Raw genomic sequence first — 21313 nt, forward strand, 5'->3', positions numbered from 1 at the left:
AGGCTGCTGGTGGTGTTGTTATTCATAACGAAGATGGCACTTGGTTCCTTGGTTTTTCTAGTAAGTATAATGCGGTTACTGCTCTTGCTGCTGAACTTTATGCTCTTAGAGATGCCCTTGCCATGGCTAATTCTTTCGATATTGAAAAGGTAGAGCTGTACACTGATGCTTTGTCCATAAAAGTGATGTTTGATACTATGAATTATAGTGCTCATCATCAGCTTGATGCAACTATCAATGACATAGCTACAAGCATCAACAAATTCAAGGAATTTGAGCTCTATCATATTAGGAGGGACTTGAATGTGATTGCTCATACTCTTGCTGAAGTTGGAAATGACATGGCTATTGGTTATAGAAGCTACTTCATTGTTCTCGATAGTGTGAAGGCCTTGTATGAGAGAGATTTGGAGACGGCAGTGGCTGCCCCTGATGCTCCAATTGCTTAGTTTTTTCTTCCTTCCTCCTGTGCTTAGATATCTTTATGCTACTGCTGTTGTTACTGGAAGGTTACTGTTGTGTATTTTGTTGTATTATCCCCTAGTTTCTAGTTTGAACTCTAGCCTCTTGTGCTCTATTTGTGGTGATGAGATTACCTTCATCAATTTTGTTTGTAATATTTTCGATGTAAGGATAATCTTTCAATATATATATTCCTATGTTGTGGTAAAAAAATTGTAAGTTTTGTACAAAAAAGGTCAAACAATTAAAGTTTTCTAAACTTATTAAGGTTAATTTTAATTATTACTCCCTCTGTTTTTTTTATATGCATCAGTTTGACCGGCGCATTTGCCGAAACATTACTTTGACCATTAATATCTTTAATTGTGTATTAGTAAAAATTATAACAAAATTATATTATGAAGCTAGACATTATGAGAAATCTAATGATATATAATATAATAACATTTATTCATTTTTAGAGGTGGAAAAATTAAGTCAACCATGGTATGTGAATAGTACAATTTTCAAAGTGATGCATATAAAAAAACGGAGGGAGTATTTAAGGTTTTATGTATAACTTTTAAGCAAACATCCGGTTCGGTCTGCAAACCGATTAAATTGGTATGGTCTGGTCCATTTTTCTGGTCCTTACTAGATTTTGAACACCCCTAATATGTGATAAGAAGTATCATTCAAGCAAGACAATCTTTCTGATTAAACATTAAGCTGCAAACGGATTATTAAGTTGCCATAGGATCCTTACACGATCTAAATAGGACTGATTTGGTAGCCAAGAACCTTGTCCTAGACTTTAACCATTTGTGCAATTCCTTGTCCTCTTTTTACAATTGACATGTTCCAAGAGTAATTTATAATAGAGCCCACAATTAAGGCATTAGGCTAGATAAAGGGCCTAAATTTTTTTTATATTTTCATTATAGTTAAATTTTTAATAATCAGAAGATATAGAATGAAAACTTACAATAAATAAAAGTATCATTAAAGCATTTACCTAGAAATAGAATTAATGTTCTATTGTATTTTTTTTTTTTTTTTTTTTTTTTTTGACGAGACTTATTAAATCATTACGATAAACATAGGTCTATGGTGGATCCAATAGTTATCAATTCAACAATAAAAATGTGACTTATTCCTTCTTTTATTCCAAAACTTCCTTTAGATGGTAACCTAATTACTCATCCAATTCAAAGAAATAAGGAAAAGGGCCAAAAGAAGAGGTATCCCACAATTGAGATTTGAGAACCGGCCTTACAATTAAGGCGCCTACATCAACTTTTCAACTCCCAACGGCCCACTCGTTCAAACTACACATCATTTTCTTTTGCGACTCCAAATAAATACTCAATCGTCAAACTCTCCATTAAATTCCAACTACCATCTTCCACGCTCTTTTCTTTACTTCTTAATCTTCTTCTTCACTTGTATCTTGCTTCAAATTAATCAATCATCCAAACTACAATCATGGCTTCCAATTCTTCTCTTATTTTCGCGGTATTCGCTATTTTGATCACCATCCTACAACCCTCTTTTGCTGATTCTGAACCTGATTTCTTGTCTCCCCTTCTTTCTCCTATTCTTGGTTCGTCTTCTCATTATTGATTAAATACTCTTATTACTATTTTCGTCTCTAAAAGTTCTTCTTGTTTCAATTTAATTTGATTTGTTTGGCAGGTAATATATGTAAAACTGTGGGATGTGGAAAGGGCAAATGCAAGACTTCTGGAAGTAATAATTTGGAATATGAATGTGAATGTGATCCTGGTTGGAGGCAAACTCTTTCTTCCAATTCTTCTTCTGATTTTAACTTCAAGTTCCTACCTTGCGTCATCCCTAACTGTTAGTTATCTTTATCTCTCCTTTTTTAATTCCCCTGTTTTATTGAATTTGTAAAATTATTTTGTTTCCCATATAATAATTTGCACATGGGTTGTTTAACTTTTAAATTATATACCAAGCATTTGTCTTGTACTAGGAAAATCGCCTATGTATGAAGCGTAGTTTGTTACATTTTACGAAACTCCTCAAATTGGAGTGGATACCATTGTTCATTGATTTCAATATATATGGTACAAATACGAGTCCTAATCATGTTAAGGAAATCTGGCTAGATAAGTGATTGGATTTTTTATAGGCCTGATAAGGTACATTAATGGACTTTATTATAGGGTACAAAATGTATGCTATAGCTATGATGACAAAGATTATCTCTCTCTATCACTCTATCATTAGTTTAACATTTTAATGATTATTTTAACAATAACATTTTAATGATTTAATTTAGGGTTATTATGTATGCAACCTTAAGAGCTAGCTATACACGTATTGATTATATTTTATAAATTGATTTTAGTTTATTGATGTATGAGAAAACTAACTCCTTGATTAATGAGTGATTAATATTTCTTTGGAAATTTGTTTAATGTATGTTTGATATACTAACTTTTTAACCCTTTATTATGAGTTTAATGTACATTTCCATTAAAAACCCCTTCATAATTACGTGCTGTAAAATAGAGTAGTATAAAGTAAGATAATATAAAAAGGTAGGTGGGATCGTGAAATAAAAGATTGAATAAATCAGGAGAAAGAATATGAAAGGGTTAGTGCTGTCAAATTTCAAACCGAAACCGTTTAACTGCTCGAAACCGACCGACCCAAATGAGAACCGAACCGATTAAAAACCGATTTTTTTGAAACCGAAAACTGACCGGAACCGTATTTTAGTAAACCCGAAACCGAATCGACCCGAATAATGTTAAACCGTATAAGAACTGAACCCGTTAACAAACCGAATCGAATATAAACCGAACTGAAAGAAAACCGAACCGAAAAAGACCCGAAACCGGTTCCAACCCGAAACCGTTTAAACTGGCAAAAAAACCGCTTACACCGAACCGTTAACAAACTGCTACCCGTTTGCACCGAACCATTTAAAAACCGAACTGATTGTAAACCGAACTTGTTATAAACCAAACCGTTTATGAACCAAACCGCTTCTAAATCGAACCGTTTACAAACTTTTTTATATAATTAAATGGATTTTATTTTATCACATATATTGATATATAGAAATTCTCTTGAATCTTGATGTTGCAAATTAAATAATTTTTGTTGTTGCGCTGTAGCTGTTGCATTGGAAAATTAATTGTGATTGGAATTAAACTTTTGAGAGACGAGCCAAACAACAAGCTTATCATAAAGATGATGTATATTTATGAAATTAAAGAGCTTTATAAGCAACTAATTCAATGTCCCCCCTTCTTTTGTGGACTGATGATAACTAGGAGTACTACAATTTTGCTTAGCTTAACCCCTTAATTAGACTAATAACTTTTTTTTTTGGTGCAAAACGAGGGGAAGGCCCCAAACAATTAGACTAATAACTTGATTGGTCATTTCAATTTGCATAACTTAATATGGCCCGGAACACAGAGACTCATAATTACTTTTCTTGAGTTATATAATTTGAAAATTTTTCCCTTAGATACAAATGAGTATATTATTCCAAAATACTCCGTAAATCTTTTAAGTAAAACAATGACAAAACTCCACAATTTTCAATTTACCACAAAATCTTAAATTTTCATCCAGTAACACTAGTAATAATTTTTGCAATACTAACAAATTATCCAAAGCAAGTTAAAATTACCTTAATCAACATAAGAGTTATGAATATGCTATTGATTTTATTTTATCACATATATTGATATATAATTAAAATAATTAGATAGATGCATGGTGGTAAAGTGAGAGTGGTAAAGTGAGAGTGAGAGTGAAAGGGTTTCATGTAAATCTAACCATTGATTTTTTAATCTATGGTTCAGAATGGTGATCTGTGTGTGTTGTGGGAGAAAGAATCTAACCATTGATTTTTTTTTAATCTATGGTTGAGAGTGGTGATCCGTGTGTGTTGTGGGAGAAAGAATCTAACCATTGATTTTTTAATCTATGGTTGAGAGTGGTGATTCGTGTGTGTTTGTGTGTTGTACATTCATCTACAAGAATATTATTCCCTCAATTCTTTAGTATTTTTTTGCCTCATTTGATCGGGATCAGTGCCCAAGACACGTATTAAAACATCTACTAGACTACTAGTATATCTTTATTTTCATACACATAAAAATTATAAAAACGTTATATTAATGAAATGTATAAATAGATAAATTTAAAAAGATCACTAATGAAGTAATGAGTCTATAACTTTGTACTAATACATACGAATAACGATGATACGAATATTTAACTATGAGATGGTTAGATGCCATGTGTTAATAATGTGTACATATGATCGATTGAACTAATCAATATTACCTTGTTAATCAATCATTAGTGTTTTATTTCATTATACAAATCAAAGCACTTGTAATATCTTCATAATTTCATGAAAATATATAATGATAAACGAGTCATAATTATTAGTCTTGTTGACTTATCAAGTATCGAATTACCAAATTGCAAATTTCCATTTCACAAGAACTCATCAAATCATGATTATGATACTATGCGTAGTATATAAATGATTAAATAAGAAGCATATAATAACATAATTGTAAAACAATACTCCCTCCGTCCCTAAATTACATTCCTCTTTCTCTCTACTATGTGAGGAATAAATGCTAGAAAGAGGAATGTAATTTAGGGACGGAGGGAGTAATACATTAATACACTAACTCTATAATCTACTTCGTAATAAACTAGTAAGATCAGTATGACTAAACTTGAAACAAAACATAACATGTATTTATAAAATCAATGAGAATTTGTTTATAATATGATGCCTAAATATGAAATGATTCGCGACTTTATATAAAACTTGTGAACACAAAAGGTTAGCGAGTACTATGAAATTTCAAACCAAAACCATTTAACTGCCCGAATCCAAACAACTCGATAAACAATTTATTTTTTGAAACCGAAAACCGACCCGAACCGTAATTTAGTAAACTTGAAATGGAACCCATATGAATAACGTTATATTGGTTAAACAATCGAAGAACCGAATCAGTTATAAACTGAACCGAAAAAGAACCGAACCAGTTAAAATTGAACCAAAAAAGAATTGAACTAATTATAAACTGAACCAATAAAGAACCGAACTGTTTCTAACCCGAAACCGTTTCCAACCCGAAACTGTTTGAACCGCGATAAAAACCGTTTACACCACACCGTTAACAAACCGCAACCCGCTTGCACCGAACCGTTTACTACCCGGACTCTTTACAACCCGAACCGAATTAAAACCTCTTAAAAATAAACCGAAACCGAATCGAACCGATAACTATTTAAACCGAACCAAAACCGACCCGTGAGACAATTAAACCGATTCCAAACCGACCCGATTAAATACCGAACCGATTTCAAACCGAACCGAAACCGAACTGTCAAACCGTTTTGACAGTGCTAGAAAGGGTTAATTATTGTGGGCTAAAGATGTTAAATGGTATAGAGAATAAAACAAAGCAAGTAAGACAAAAATGATTGGACTTAATTAAAAAAGATAGTAATAAGAACATAGGGTAATGAAGTTTTATGGAGTATATGGCTAACATTTAGTCATTTAATTACACTCAATGTTTAATTGTGTAGATACTTTCCAACTTATTTTTCCTCAAGTTCACGGATCATTTTGGTTTTTTACGTAGCTCAGGTGTTGTAATTTGAAGGTTGGAATATATTTCTATAGAAATGAAGTGGATTTACGGCAATGTTTTTTGTTTTCAGTTTTTAGTTTTTTGAAAACAAAAAACCAAAACAGGAAACAAGAAAAAGGTGTTTCCACTTTTATGTTGTCAGTTTTCAAAATTATCATGATTTTAATAAGTTTGACTAATTTTTGATTCATTATATGACATATATCATATAAAACGAGAGTTTATCTCACTAGAATTGTGAGTTTCTTTCTCCCTACTCAAAAGGATTTGGCCTTTTGTTCTTGGTTACTGTTACATGCATTCTTTCCTTTCTGCCTTACACAAAGATTTCTTTCTACAAATCTAAGCAAAAAAACCATTCGGATTCCCAAGTATAGCTACCCAATCAGTGATGGGGAGAATATACACTCATTATCTACCTTTTCTTTTCTCACCAATCGTGTAGGAGATTTTAAACACTCCTTTTTTCCATATCTTCCTTTTCTGCTAGACCAATAGGAGTAAGGGAGTAATTGCAAGCTTTCTTCTTGAGCCCATCACCCCAGCATCATTTGGTGAAGAGCAGAAGTATTAATTCTGAATTTGGTGTTTGCCATTTGTTAGACATGCAATAACTCCCTTTTACCCTACCTCTCCAAATTCTTTCACTATAAGAAGAGTTCATTTACTCAACAAACAGCATATATCCCTTTCACTTCTTCTATTCTCTTCTATACTCTTTTCTTGTCTGTACTACTTAATTGAAGTGGTATGGCAATCCAAAATCCAGTTGATCCTAATAATAACAATGAAAACGACCCTCTACCAAATAACAATCGACCAAGGTCCCATAGAATGGGAATCTTGGTTACCCCACCACCTCACTATAATGCCTTAAACAATATTAATTTCAATAATTCAGCAATAGGAGTCTTTGTAGGCCCAAATCCACCATCTGCTACATATGTGCAACATATCATCAATCAGAGGTGGGTGACAAGGGGTCATATTCGTGTAAATCGAACAGGGGATTTTTTCTTGTTGTAGTGTCTGGTCCAAGGTGATTTGGAGGGGTTGCTAAGGCAATACTCTACAGTTTTTGATGGGCGTATTATTAATCTAAGAAGGCATCATGCAACACTCATTCCGCAGCAAGTGAATTTCTCAACTGCAAGGCTGTGGGTTCGGGTATATGGACTGCCCTTGCAGTTTCTTACGGAAGCTTGGGCTAGGAGAATATTCGTTCACATTGGTTACTTGGATACTCTTGAACCAATCACAAATGGTCGTCTACCAGATAGAGCAGAATTGAGGGCATGCATGGTGATTGATCTCACTTAGCCACTGATCCCAGGCTGTTTTATTCCAGTCCAAGGAGAACGAGTTGTTTGGGGTTATTTCAGGTATGAGGGTGTGTTTCGTTTTTGCAAGTCTTGTGGTTGTGTTGGACATAGTACTAGTAATTGTAATTTGAGAAGTGATGTAGCAGCTAGGAGTTTATTAAGGCGTTTGGGGGCGGTTAAAAGGGATGGTCTAAGGGTGTTGCATGGCCATCTAGACTATCCCTACTACACTAATTATGCTCGAGGTTTGCCTGATGTTTACAGGTATAGAAATTGGGGCTTGAATCTTACTCGTTTGCAGGAGCCAGAGGATGTTCCACTAGGAAACAGAGCACTATTTAATGTGAACTCTGATTCGGATTTTAACTCCAATGATAGTAATGATACGGTTTACTTCTCGGGGTCTGGAAGTTCTAGTGATTCGGAGGTGGCGCATGATAATGGTATGGAGGCTAGAATTGAAATGGAACAGGTTCAATTGTCTCCGGGAAGGCGTTTGGGTGTGGGAAGAGATCCATATGCAGAGTACACACCACCAAATTTGAATAGCACTCCTATGCAGCAGGGGCAGTCACAACTTGATAAGTTTAGGAGGCATGAGAGCAGCACGAGGATATCACCTGGGCCTATTAACCAGGTGGAAAGGGTGTCTGAGGGTCCAATTGGAACGATTATTCCAATGCCAAGTAGAGAAGGTGGTCTGGGTCGAGGAACAACCATGAATATACGGACTTCAACTGCGACTACAGGGTTGAATTCGAGCTTCGAATTGGGGGAATCCTCATCTGCTGCAGGGAACAGGGAGAGAGGTGCTGCTAATACCCGTACCCTGTTTCAGACTTTGGGTATAGGTGATTGGGCGTTCCCCCCACCTGAACCAGTTCAATTTGGTGAATCTACGGCTGCTCTTGATTCCTACCCTGTGGGCTACGATCCAAATCTACACCAGCAACTTCTAGCGCAGATAAGCATGAGTCCAGATCCGACAATGGAGGCAACTGAAGTGCAGCAGCAACAATTTGTTCAACCTCAATTAAATACTCACGAAAGGGAGGATGATGGGGTAAATTCTGTAACTTATGAGGAGTTCTTGGATAATAACCATCTTAATTTTGTGGAGGCAGAGAGAGCATTCTTGCGTGCTATGTCGGTGTACAGGGCCACGACAAGGCGAATCTATCCAGCAACAGCAAGGTCGCCATATCTCCCAGATTCGCCAAATACCTTTCCAACAAACCTTGTGCACTTACCAATGACGGAGTATGATCCTCTGAATTCGCCAATTTCACCAATTCAACAAGCTGAACAACCTCCGAATTCGCCAATTCAACAACCTAACCAGGCTTTGGTGATAAGGGAGGCTGAACAAAGGGGTTATCACAAGAGGGTGCGCGCAACCGAGAGAACACCATCGAAGTCATGTGATGATGACTCGGTGCGTGGTGCTTCATATGACATGGGCTGGGTGGAAAGGAAGTGCTTGAAAACACTTAATCGTTGGGCGGATAAGGGTGGTTTTAATGTCTGGCAGCGTGATAAGAATGGGAAATTTGAGTTTAAATCGAAGGCGATTAGTGATGTTGACATGGCGCGACAGTGGGAGGTGCGCATAAAGAAATCACTCTTTGGTAATTTGGAGAAGAAGAGACAGCAGGTTTCGACTTCCGCAGATTCGAGTCCAACAAAAAAACAGAGAAGTGAGGAGGTCAATTCTAATTTCCACCCTTTTGATAGTGACATGGAGGTGGATATGAACAATGCGGAAAGTGGGGATGCTGAGATGTCTGATGAAGAAGTTGGTGAGGTGGCTGCACCGGAACAGCACCCGAGGGATCAATGAGAGTCATTACTTGGAATTGTAGGGGATTAAACAACACTCTATCCCCTACTCACCCTTATTTAGTATGGTTATTAGCTACTAAGTTGCCTACTTTTATTTTTATCTCTGAAACTAAAATGTTGTTTAGTGATGTTAGTAGTTTAGTCTCTAAGTTTACTCCAAGTTTTTCTTATGGAGTAGATTCGGTTGGTAGTGGGGGGGCTTGGCTTTGTTTAGTTGGTATTTGGGGCAAGTCTTTTGTATTGCTTCTTCCCCAAATTATATCTTTTGTAATGTTGTGGACATTAATGGAAGTAGTAGGCACCTTTTGTTTTTGTACGGAGCGTCGAAAGTGGAAGATAGACCTAAAGTGTGGGAGGAAATAGCTTCGCTTATTTTGGCTACTCCTAATGTGTTGATTATGGGTGATATTAACCAATTAGAGTATTATGGGGACAAATTAGGGGGATCATCTTTGATAAGAGGTTTGGATGTGTTTTTGGATTCGAGATTTCAAACTAATCTCTTAGAGGTTCCTTTTACGGGGCCAAGGTTCACTTGGTCAAATAAAAGATTGGGTGAGGAGTTAATTATGGAGAGATTGGATAGGGCTTACTCTTCGCCCCAATGGTTTGATGATTTCCAGGATGGGAGAGTGATACATGAACCCATTTTAGTGTCGGACCATGCGGCGATTATTTATGATGCGGATCCTAAGGTTTCAAAGTCTAATAGACCGTACCAAATTGAGGCGTGGTGTTTGGCTTTTCCGGAAATTAAAACTTTTATTAAGGAAGTTTGGGAGATTCAGTGCACGGGATCGGTGATGTACAAGTTTCAACAGCGTTCGAAATGGTTACGAAACAAGATCAAAAAGTGGTGTTTGGATAACAAAAGAATGTGGGGAATTAATTGGAAAAAATACTCTAATGAGCTTCTTGATCAGGGAGGAAGTGTTACTAATTTGGAGGAGGGTAATGTTTATGTCACTGCAATTAATGACACCATCAATAAGAGTAGTTTGGTGTTTAAATATTGGCAGCAACGCATGAAGGATAGGTGGATCAAAGAGGGAGATGTTCCGACTAAAATGATGTATGGTAGAGTGAAGCAGCGAAGACAACGGAGGGAGATTGTCACCTTAAGGATAGACGAGGAAAATTGGGTCCATGGGCAGGAAAACTTGGAAATGTTGATTAGAGATACCTTGAGGGAGGTCTATAATCCTCAAATGGAGTCGAGAGATGTTATGAATGAAAAGGTGGATTTAGTGCTTCGGGAACTCGATTTACCTACTTTGGCACTGGAGGATGCTTCTTCTTTGGTTCGACCGTTTACATATCAAGAAATACGCAAGGCGATGTTTTCTACTCATAACTTGAAGGCACCGGGGCCGGATGGCTATATAGCAGAATTCTTCCATCAACATTGGGAGGAGGTGGGACAATCGGTAGTGGAGTCAGTCCAAACCTTCTTCTCCACAGGTTATCTGCTAAAAGAGTTTAATGCTTCGCTTCTTGTTATGATTCCAAAGGTGGACTACCCGGAGTTGGCCTCACAGTTTCGGCCAATTAGCTTATGCAACACCATTTATAAGTGCATTGCTAAATGCATGGTTAACAGAATGAAGACTCTATTGCCGGATTTGATTTCGGAGTATCAGCATGCTTTTGTGCCGGGGAGATATATTGAGGATAATGTAATGCTGAGTCATGAATTGCTGCACTTGATAAATACCAGCAATGGAAAGTTAACTAAAGCAGTGATTAAGCTAGATATGTCTAAGGCTTACGATCGAGTAAATTGGGTTTTCCTCTTAAGAGTCCTTAGGGCTTATGGGTTTCCAGATATTTGGATACAGTGGGTTTCAGAATGCATTTCAACGGTTTCCTATAAGACTCTCATTAATGGTCAGGTTTCGGAGATGTTTAAGCCTGAGTGTGGGCTAAGACAGGGGGACCCCTTGTCCCCATATCTGTTCTTATTCTGTATGGATGTTTTGTCGCGTATGCTTTCGATGGCAGAAGATATCAACTTGTTCAGAGGGCTTCGGGTGACACGACGATCACCTTCGATATCACATTTATTTTTTTGCAGATGATGCAATGGTGTGTTTTCATGCGGACAGGGAATCCTGCAAGGTAGTGGGGGACATTTTTAAAAGATTCGGGAAGATCTCGGGACAGCAACTAAATTTTAACAAATCATTTGTAAAATTTAGTAAACTAGCTCAGGAGGAAGAGGTGGAGGATCTAAAGGCAATTCTGAACATAGGAAGGGTGCAAGTCCTGGATAGGCACTTAGGTGCACCAATTGACTTTACTTCACGGAAGGTGGATGCTTTTAAATTTCTGGTGGATAAGGTTGCGGCAAGGATCCTCTCTTGGGCCACACTAAAATTGTCACAATCTGTGAAACTTATCTTAATTAATACTGTTCTAATAAGTATTTCTTCACATGTGATGAAATGCTTCAAGCTGCCAGCATCGATTACTAATAGGATTGACTCCTTGATTGCCAGGTTTTGGTGGGGTTCGTGTGGGGAGAAGGGCATACATTGGGTAAAAAGGGGATTAATTCAGAAGCCGAAGGGAATGGGTGGTCTTGGTATAAGATCGATGGAATGCCTCAATGATGCACTCTTATTTAAACAGGTGAGTCGGGTACATTGTAATCCCCAGTTGTTAGTGGCTCGTTCGATGGATCCGACTCATAAATGCCCCCTTTGCATACGAGGGGTATGTTCTAGTCTGCGTGGTAATGCTTCTTGGGGGCGGAAGGGTCTATTCAATGTGGGGAATAAGATGGTTAAAGGTTACCATTGGAAGATTGGTAATGGTGAACGTGTGAAGGTCGCAAACATGAGATGGGTACAGGGCTCTCCACCGGTTTTTAAGTCAAATAAGGTGTTAAGAGGGGTTGGTTCGGGGAGAGTGAAAGACTTGATTTCCGCGGATAAGCGGTTTTGGAATGTGACTATTATTAGGGAGAGGTTTGAGTGGAGTACTGCAAGGGCAATTTTAGAAATGGAGTTGCCTATGACTGAGGAGGAGGATGTGTTTTATTGGGGTGGCCATCCCTCGGGAAATTACACTGTGAAAACTGGATATGCTTTTTTAATGAAAAATCTTTCTTTGCCGCAGGAGGTAACACATGATACTGCTTTTTTTAGGGTAATCTGGAAGCTTAATATCCCACCGAAATGGAGCCTGTTTCTATGGAAACTGGTGATGAATGGTTTGGTTGTAAAGTCAAATCTTGTTAAAAGAGGGATAGGTATTGAGGATTTCTGTGACTCTTGTGGCGTGGAAACAGAGGATCTACAGCATGTTTTAGAATGTGCTCTTTTGCACGGTATGCTTGGAATGCCTGTTCTTTGCATATAGTGCCTGAAATGGATGAATCTACTCCGTTTGGACACTGGATTCAGAATTATATCCTACTTTTTCATAGCGAGGATGGAAAGAATGGTGAACGTATAGGAGTGTTTATAGGGGTACTATGGAGTCTTTGGGTGACTAGAAATAAGAGGGTCTTTAATAACCAGGGGGGATATCTTGCAGACTTGTTTCGAAACTATGATGAGGCAATGCATAATTTGTCAGTTTGGAGGAAGAGGGATGATTGGGAGAGTGACAATTTGATGCAGAGGAGTAACAATGGGGCGCCGCCAGGCTTTGAAAGAGTTAACATTGGGAGGAGACAAGAAAACATTAATCACCCAACAGATTTTAGATTGGAGGTGACTATTGTGGTTGATGATTCTTGGCAAAAGCGGACTAGGAATGCAGGAATGGGATGGGCGTTCTCTGAAAACCAGTTAATTTTTGTGCCAGGGGGTGGTAGTTATGGCAAAGCACACTCCTCTTTACATGCGGAGGTAATGGCATGTGTAGATGCACTAAAGTGGGCAGAGGCGAAAGGGTATCAACATATAATTCTGTACACCGACTCCTTGGCTTTGGTCAATTTACTGCAGCAACCAAAAAGGTGAGAGATGAGGCTAATGTGGACGATTCGAGAACTCCTACGTACAGGAGTAAGGTTTGCTACATGTCTGATTTGGAAAGTAGGGAGAGAACAGGTGGCTATGGCTCATGTTATTGCTAATAGTTGTATGGTTCACTTAACTAGCTTTAATGTTTAGTATGTTTTCCTGTTTTGTTGTTGTCAAAAAAAAAAAAAAAAAAAATATATCATATAATTTAAAATGCAAAAAACTGAAAACCACAACTATGTCAAACGAATCCTTAAGTTTTTGTTTGGTTGGACATATAAAATCATAGGAAGGTGTAACCCATTAGTAGAAGTAGAGTTGTCTGGATGACAAACAGAAAAGAAATTGCATTTTCTATGAAATTTTACATTATAGAACATGGAAGAAGCTGGTTATTTATGTCTCTCTGGGCAAGTCTAACTTCCCTTGAGAAGTTTATATCTATATGTTCTGCTGAACGACATTTTTCCATTTCTAGGAAAAGAAAATACATGGGAATATAGTCTATTAGAGACATTATCACTCCATATGTTCAACCAAACAACTAAGTACATTATGGATTCGTAGACGGATCAAAGCCAAAAACAATAATAATGAAAAAGATAGAGAAGGGGGGATGATCTGATTGTGGAATGAAATGAACTGATATGCATGTTCGATTGCGAAAATATGGTACATATTTATGCTAGAAAGTCATATGAAATACTGCTTCAGATATCAAGTACCATTGGTTTTTGTTATAGTTATAATGTAAGTGTCCAGCAGTTGTAAACTTGTAATGGAGAAATTCTTGAACGGATGTATTATAGGATGTAGCAAATGATAAAGAAACCAACACGAGCACAAATTCACAGAATTAGTGTTTCTAATACTCCGTACTTGTTCTCAGAATGTGAAACTAATTCGTATTGTTTATTTTACTGTTAGTTTGAAAAGAAAATTTGGATGGATGTTGTACCCATTTCGAACTAAATTTCTTATTTCGTAGAACTTGTGGCTGGTTTCAAGTAGTTTTCGTTTATATGACAAACAAGCTTGAGTAAATCGAGCTGATCATATGTTGTAGTATCCCTACTTATGTCCTTAATTTAAAGCTTGCTACTTCCTTCCTCACTTCTATCCCTAGTAGTTTTCGTTTATATGACAAACAAGCTTGAGTAAATCGAGCTGATCATATGTTGTAGTATCCCTACTTATGTCCTTAATTTAAAGCTTGCTACTTCCTTCCTCACTTCTATCCCTAGTAGTTTTCGTTTATATGACAAACAAGCTTGAGTAAATCGAGCTGATCATATGTTGTAGTATCCCTACTTATGTCCTTAATTTAAAGCTTGCTACTTCCTTCCCCACTTCTATCCCTGGATGGGCACTCTAGTTTATCACTTCGACTGCATATACATCATCTCAAAGCCTAATTCTCATGAAATTCTTCTGCTTGTATAATTATGTTAATTCTGTTCACGAAAACTCATACTAAATGAAAATTTTGTTGGTATTGATTTCGTATATTCTTAGACAAGGTTGTTTGGCTTCTTACTTTTGTAATTTTCTCGAAATCTAGTTCATAAATATGGCCTAATTTACTGATGATACATGTTATAAGTCATGTAACTGAATAGGAAGTTAAAATCAGGCATTCTGTATAGATTTTATGTTGTAGACTCTAACTTTTGTCTCCTTGCGATTCTTATTACTTTGAAGGCACGCTTAATTATTCCTGCTCAGAAGTTGCTCCCTCACCTCAGTCATCGGAAACTCCATCAAATGCATCAATCTTCGAACGTAACTACAGCAATGCCTTCTCCAAGTTCTTAAATCAGTTTTTTTTTTTTTTTTTTTTTTTTTTGTGGCTGATGCTTACTTGATAAAACTCTTGTTTGATAGCTTGTAGATGGGCTAACTGTGGTGGAGGTGTTTGCAATAAAACATCGGCGTTCTCATATACATGTCATTGTAAAAAAGGATACAGCAATCTCTTAAACAATACTGGTTTCCCCTGTTTTAAAGAATGTAAGAACTATCATTATTTAGGTCAACTTTAACATTTTATTTATATGTTGATGTAAAAATTGATCTTCCCTCCGACCCTGGATCTCTTAGGCCTAGTTTTTATCTCAACTTATTCTAAATTTCATGTATAACTATTATGTATAGGTTCGATTGGTGGGGATTGTCCGAACTTGGGGCTAGGAATGTCGAATAAAACAACCACTCCACCTCCTAGCATTGCTGATAGCAGAGGCAGCAATCAAGGTAAAGCCCTTCAATGATTCTTGTGTTTTGTTCATTCTTGTAATGTTTCTTCATTGCATTTAACAGATGACATAATCATAGTCCTATTCTCTTCAATGATTCTTTTGTTTTGTTCTTGTTATCACCCTCAGCATGGTCACAGAAGCACGTCTTGTCCCAACCGATGATCCTACTGTTGATTTCAGTTGCTGTTCTTGCTCTTTAAAGTTTGGATTGCGCACTTGTACTTGTTTAGAATAGAATGCAGACTACTATCTAACATTAAAAGCATTTGGCCACGGATTGAAGGTACAAATATGTTAAACGCGAGTGTATTGGAAGTCGATGAGCATATGTAGTTTTTTATGGAGCTTTTAGGAAGTGTATTGTATATTGATTCATAATGTGATTCTAAACTTGAGCATAGATATCTTTAGTTTTGCCATCACTTCAGGATATGTGTTTGTAGGCTTTGGATATTTTAGGAATTGATTTTTTTGGCTTATGTATCAATTGTTGCTGATTTTATTGCCATGCCTTCTTAGCTGTAGTTAGCTGAAACAATAGGTGATTTCTACTCATTATGATTCAATGATAAAGTTGATTTAGACGGCATTTTAATGACTTTAGTAGATACTGCAATAAGAAGTTTTAGAGACCACTGAAGTTATTATCACCTTTTCAATTACTATTAGTCTATTACACTAGGTTCATTAATTGTCTCAATAAAAAGTTATACTCCCTCCGTTTTTTAATACTTGCTCCACTTTTCATTTACGGCCGTTTTTAAATACTTGTTCCATTTCCTTATTTGAAAAACGTTTATAATTTTGAATTAATTTCTCTCAACTAGTGGACCTAACATACATTCCTCTCCTCCAATTTTCTGTATTACTTTTGCCTTTTACATTTTTTTATTCTTCCACCAATCCCACTACCTCCATATATTATTACTTTCTCCGATTTCTCCTAAAACTCCGCGCATGGAGAAATGGAGCAATTTTTTAAAAACCGATGGAGTATCATCAAAATTTTATATATTGTTTGTTAATGCATAATTAAAGATATTTATTGTCAAAAGTAAATCTTAAAAATCGTACAATATAGAAATAAACACTTAATTTTGGACTCGGTGGAATAGCATACTAGTCAATGAATTAGATAAAACAAAGGTAAAAAGACAACTTCATTATTGAGCTTGTTACAAATTTGGCTAGACAAGGGAAGACCTTGACTCGGTCTAAGACCCTCTTCACTTGTGTAAACTCCTTCATTGCATGTGTACTTCGTACCCAAATAACCCAATCTTTTTTTCCAATGTTTCTCTAGACTTTTTTTTGATGCAAATGTTTCTCTAGACTTTTAAAAGGGAAGACCTTGACTTAGCTGACGGGGTGCAAGGACAAGTAGCTAGGCTTCTTCACCCTTGCATCAAATGACTATACCATATTATAAATACGTACCATAATATATCATAATGTCATATGATTATATCACTGATTAATTAATTTTATTTGAGCTTTTCTCTGCATAATATTATACCAAAATAAGAAATTAAACCAGCAATGTTGAAATTCTCGAGAGGCTTATTTGGTGATTTCTGTTTCTAAATGTTATGGCCGGATTGACGACGACTATAGCATCTCCCTCACAAATAGCCCTTCCTAATTGTCCTGAAAAGTGTGGTAACATTTCCGTCCCTTACCCTTTTGGTATAGGTGAAAATTGTTACTACACTAATCCTTTAGTTGGAAATTATTACAGTCTCACTTGTATTCACACCGATACTAGCTCTCCATCTCTTGTTCATGGCGAAAATATTGAGGTCGTGAACATCACTTTGGATGGTCAGTTCCGGGTACGTAGCCAGGTTTCATATGCTTGCTATGATGTTAGAGGAAAACTAGATGGTCATAGCTCATGGAGAATAACCATCGATAAATTTCCTCTTTCAACAACCCAAAATTCTCTTGTTGCTATTGGTTGTGACACCTTTGTATGGTTTGATGGCACAATGTTAACTTCAGATCAAACAAAGGATTTTCATACAGGGTGCATGACAGTGTGTAATGAGCAAAAAGATGTTAGTACATCGTGTTCCGGAGTTGGCTGTTGCAAGGCCGCTATTCCTAGTGGAGTATCGAGTATCAAGGTAAAGGCTAAGAGTTTTGATAATCACACATATGTGAATGATTTCAACCCATGCAGTGTTGCATTTTCAGTGGCAAATGACGAATTACTCTCTCCAATTGACTTCATTAGCAAAAATGAAGAGTATCTTAAAGATTTGAAGCTTCCTGTTGTCTATAATTGGTCAATTGCCAATGCAAGTTGTAAATCTGGGCGAGATCTAATGGATCAACAACATATATGTAAACGACATAGTAGTTGCATTGACATACCAGACGGGTACGGGTGGGGATATCGCTGCCAATGCAACCCTGGCTTCCAGGGTAATAACCCCTACCTTCATGATTGCCAAGGTACTTATTTTTTGTTCTGAAATCCATTAATTTAATTTTAGATACAGTACATTCGAGTAATTAAATGTAGCTTAGCACTATATTTTCTAGAGCAAGCCATAAAAAGTGTTACTATATTAGTTTACTACCTTTATCCAATTATCCCTAAAAAACAATGCTCTAACCCACAAATGGATAGCCATGAATATCTTAACAAACTTATGTTGTATATTCTTTGTCTTGTCTATGTATAGATATAGATGAATGTGCAGAAAAACGTCATTCGTGTAAAGAACCAGCACTTTGCATCAACACTATAGGCAGTTACAATTGCACTTGCCCACAAGGCTACAGCCGCAACAATGGCACAATAGACGATCCTTGTATTGCAGATAAGAAGGGTGCTGAAATGCCAATGAAAATCAAAATCATCGGTGGTACGTACTCGAATAATGTCTTCGTATCATAATGAATTTCTGTCTCTCTTTACTAAGCGATGAAATTGGGAAAGTTATAAGTAAGGCTCTGTTTTTAGTGATTTATACAAAAATTATGTATCATAATCTAACCAATTTAGTGTGTGTAACAATATTTATTCAAATTTATACCGAATCTTTTGTTATCTTTTTGGGTCCCATAAATGAGATACACAAATAACATAGAATAATGTTAGCAAACAAAGAATCAAGAAAATGAAAGAAACAAGAATTGGGCACTCAAAGCAACATAATAGAGATGAATGAAATCATCAAGTAAACAAGAAAGAAAGGTCTGGATTATCAAAATTTGGCCACTAATACTTCAATTACATATTGTCCTAATTCCTAGAAATGTCTTGTTCATATAGGTATTGGAGGCAGTATCATTGTATCTTTCATAGTTGCCTTATTGATCCATTGGCAATATGAAAACAGAAAACAACTAAAAATGAGGGAGAATTTCTTTCATCGAAATGGGGGTCATATTTTACAACAAAAATTGTTAGGACGAGATGTATCAGTGGGTCATATGGTTGAAATGTTCACAGTTGAAGAGCTTAAGAAGGCCACGAATAACTATAGCGAGAGTAGCATCGTAGGCAGAGGAGGTTTTGGCATGGTTTTCAAGGGAACCTTGACAAGAAAAGTTACATCCCTTACCAACCAGGTAGTTGCCATCAAGAGGTCCCTCAAAGTGGATTCGAGCCAAGTCGAGCAATTTATCAATGAAATTGTTGCCTTGTCTCAAATTAACAACAAAAATGTGGTGAAGCTCTTAGGTTGTTGCTTGGAGACAGAGGTACCATTACTTGTTTATGAATACATAAGTAACGGTACATTGTATGACCATTTGCATGATGAGAGAAAAGTAAGGCTTCTTACATGGGATATTCGCTTAAGGATAGCAACAGAAGTTTCTAAAGTCTTAGCATATTTGCATAGTACAATCTGTATACCGATAATTCACAGGGACATTAAGTCAGCAAACATACTTTTAGATGCAAGCTACACCGCAAAAGTCTCTGATTTTGGTGCTTCAAAGCTATCGCCAACAGACCAGGAGCAGTTAGCATCAATGGTTCAAGGAACATGTGGATACCTTGATCCTGAGTATATGCAAAGTGGTGAGTTAACTGAGAAGAGCGATGTTTACAGTTTTGGTGTTGTTCTGGTGGAGCTCCTAACAAGGGAAAAGGCAATTTGTTATGCTAAGACTGAGGCTGAGAGATGCCTTGCTGTATATTTTCTTCGAAAGCTAAAGGAAGATCGATTGTTTGAGATTCTTGACAAGGATTTAGTGAATGATGATGTAATCGAGCAGCTGAAGGAGGTAGCAAATCTTGCTAGGAGGTGCCTGAAACTGAAAGGAGAGGATCGCCCTACAATGAAGGAAGTTGCGAGAGAACTAGGAGGGATCAAAGGAGTTGGTTTACATCCATGGTCAAACAATGGTGTTCAGTTACAGGAAGAGAGTGAATATTTGCTCGGCGAAACCAATGGTGTGACCAACCATCACAGTGGCAACAACAAAACCATCTATGGCGGCCCAGTGAGCAACCAAAGTGGAGTTGTGCAATTGATGCCTTTGAATGATGGGAGATGATTATAATGATCGACAAAACTTCGAACCACATCTACTTTACATATTTTACAGTTTTTGATGTTTGTACCATATTTGACATATTGATGTTCCTCTATTTTAGCTTATATACTCTCTATTATATTTCTAATGTCTTGAAATTTTAATATACATCATTCGAAGATAATCTTCTCAATTTCACTCTGCAAATTATGGACAACATTGCCCAAACAAAACCAAACTAAATCAAAACTTAAAATAAAAAATGAAAAAAAAAATTAGAAAATAACACCACATAAAAACACAAATTTTGACTACAACACTACATTAAAAAAACAAAATTTTAAAAAAGCTTTTATTATAATACAACAAAACAAAAAAAAAAAAAAAAAAAAAAAAAAAAATTTGATTTTACCACCACTTAGGGCCTGTTCTCATTGACTGAACTCAGCTGAATTAAACTGAACTAAACTGAACTAAGCTGAACTGAACTGAATTGAATATTTTATAAGAGAAGGAAATTAGGAGCTGAACTGAACTGAATTGAGCTGAAGTGAACTGAACTTAATTGAGTTGAGCTAAACTGAACCGTACTAAACTGAACTGAATTTCAACGTAAGAGAACAGGCCCTTAATAGATACTTGGATGAAATCAGTTAGGTGGGGTCCACATTGCCACATGTCACTATATTATAGGTTTAAGTAACAAGTTATAAAAAAATTAAACCCCAAATTGAACCCAGCCCTAACCCTAAACTAGCCCCACCACCACTACCACTGCCACTACTACTGGCAACTTAACCCCAGCCGCCGACACTCCCTTCCCCACCTGCCCCCAGTCAACACACCACGTTAGCCCAACCTTAAACTCCGCAGGCGAAGTACCACCCTAGCCCAACCCAACCCAAAACACCTTAACCCCAGCCACCTGTAACATCCCCAATAATTCTCTCTTTAAACCTGTGAATACCTTGAACAAAATCTAAGAGAATTAATTACTAGCGTACTACCGCCACGTGTTCAAACGTTAAGGCTATATCAGAAATTAGCAGCGGAAATCCTAAATCAGTTATAAATAAATTTCAAAACCAACGAATAAAACCAAATTAAGTGCTATAAGTTGGAAACATTAAGGCCCTTATTCAAACCCAACAAAAGTAGTCAATAAATAGAACCAAAGTTTATTTAAATTCAAACTTATGAAAAGAAATAAACAGCGAACAATAACCAACTCTCCACTTAAAATCCCACATGCGAATGCTGCATGTGTAAGAACCAGTGGTTAATCTGCTCCCCAATATTACAAG

The 21313-nt window shown here is 36.6% G+C and overlaps 2 protein-coding genes across 2 annotated transcripts; both read left to right on the forward strand.

The window, feature by feature from the left end:
* Positions 1–1830: 1830 nt before the first annotated feature.
* On the forward strand, positions 1831–16147 carry LOC145609272 (uncharacterized). The gene is made up of 6 exons (XM_081664799.1): positions 1831–2044; positions 2137–2301; positions 14956–15036; positions 15139–15264; positions 15409–15507; positions 15639–16147. Exons 1-6 carry the CDS (start codon positions 1927–1929, stop codon positions 15710–15712), a joined length of 663 nt encoding a protein of 220 aa, XP_081520925.1. The 5' UTR covers positions 1831–1926; the 3' UTR covers positions 15713–16147.
* An 842-nt stretch (positions 16148–16989) lies between these two features.
* On the forward strand, positions 16990–20134 carry LOC145608727 (wall-associated receptor kinase 2-like). Its single transcript, XM_081664332.1, has 3 exons — positions 16990–17969; positions 18203–18385; positions 18796–20134. Exons 1-3 carry the CDS (start codon positions 17102–17104, stop codon positions 20028–20030), a joined length of 2286 nt encoding a protein of 761 aa, XP_081520458.1. The 5' UTR covers positions 16990–17101; the 3' UTR covers positions 20031–20134.
* Positions 20135–21313: the final 1179 nt, after the last annotated feature.

The sequence above is a fragment of the Chenopodium album genome, chromosome 23, assembly GCF_948465745.1.
Source record: "Chenopodium album chromosome 23, dcCheAlbu1.1, whole genome shotgun sequence".
Lineage (NCBI taxonomy): Eukaryota > Viridiplantae > Streptophyta > Magnoliopsida > Caryophyllales > Amaranthaceae > Chenopodium > Chenopodium album.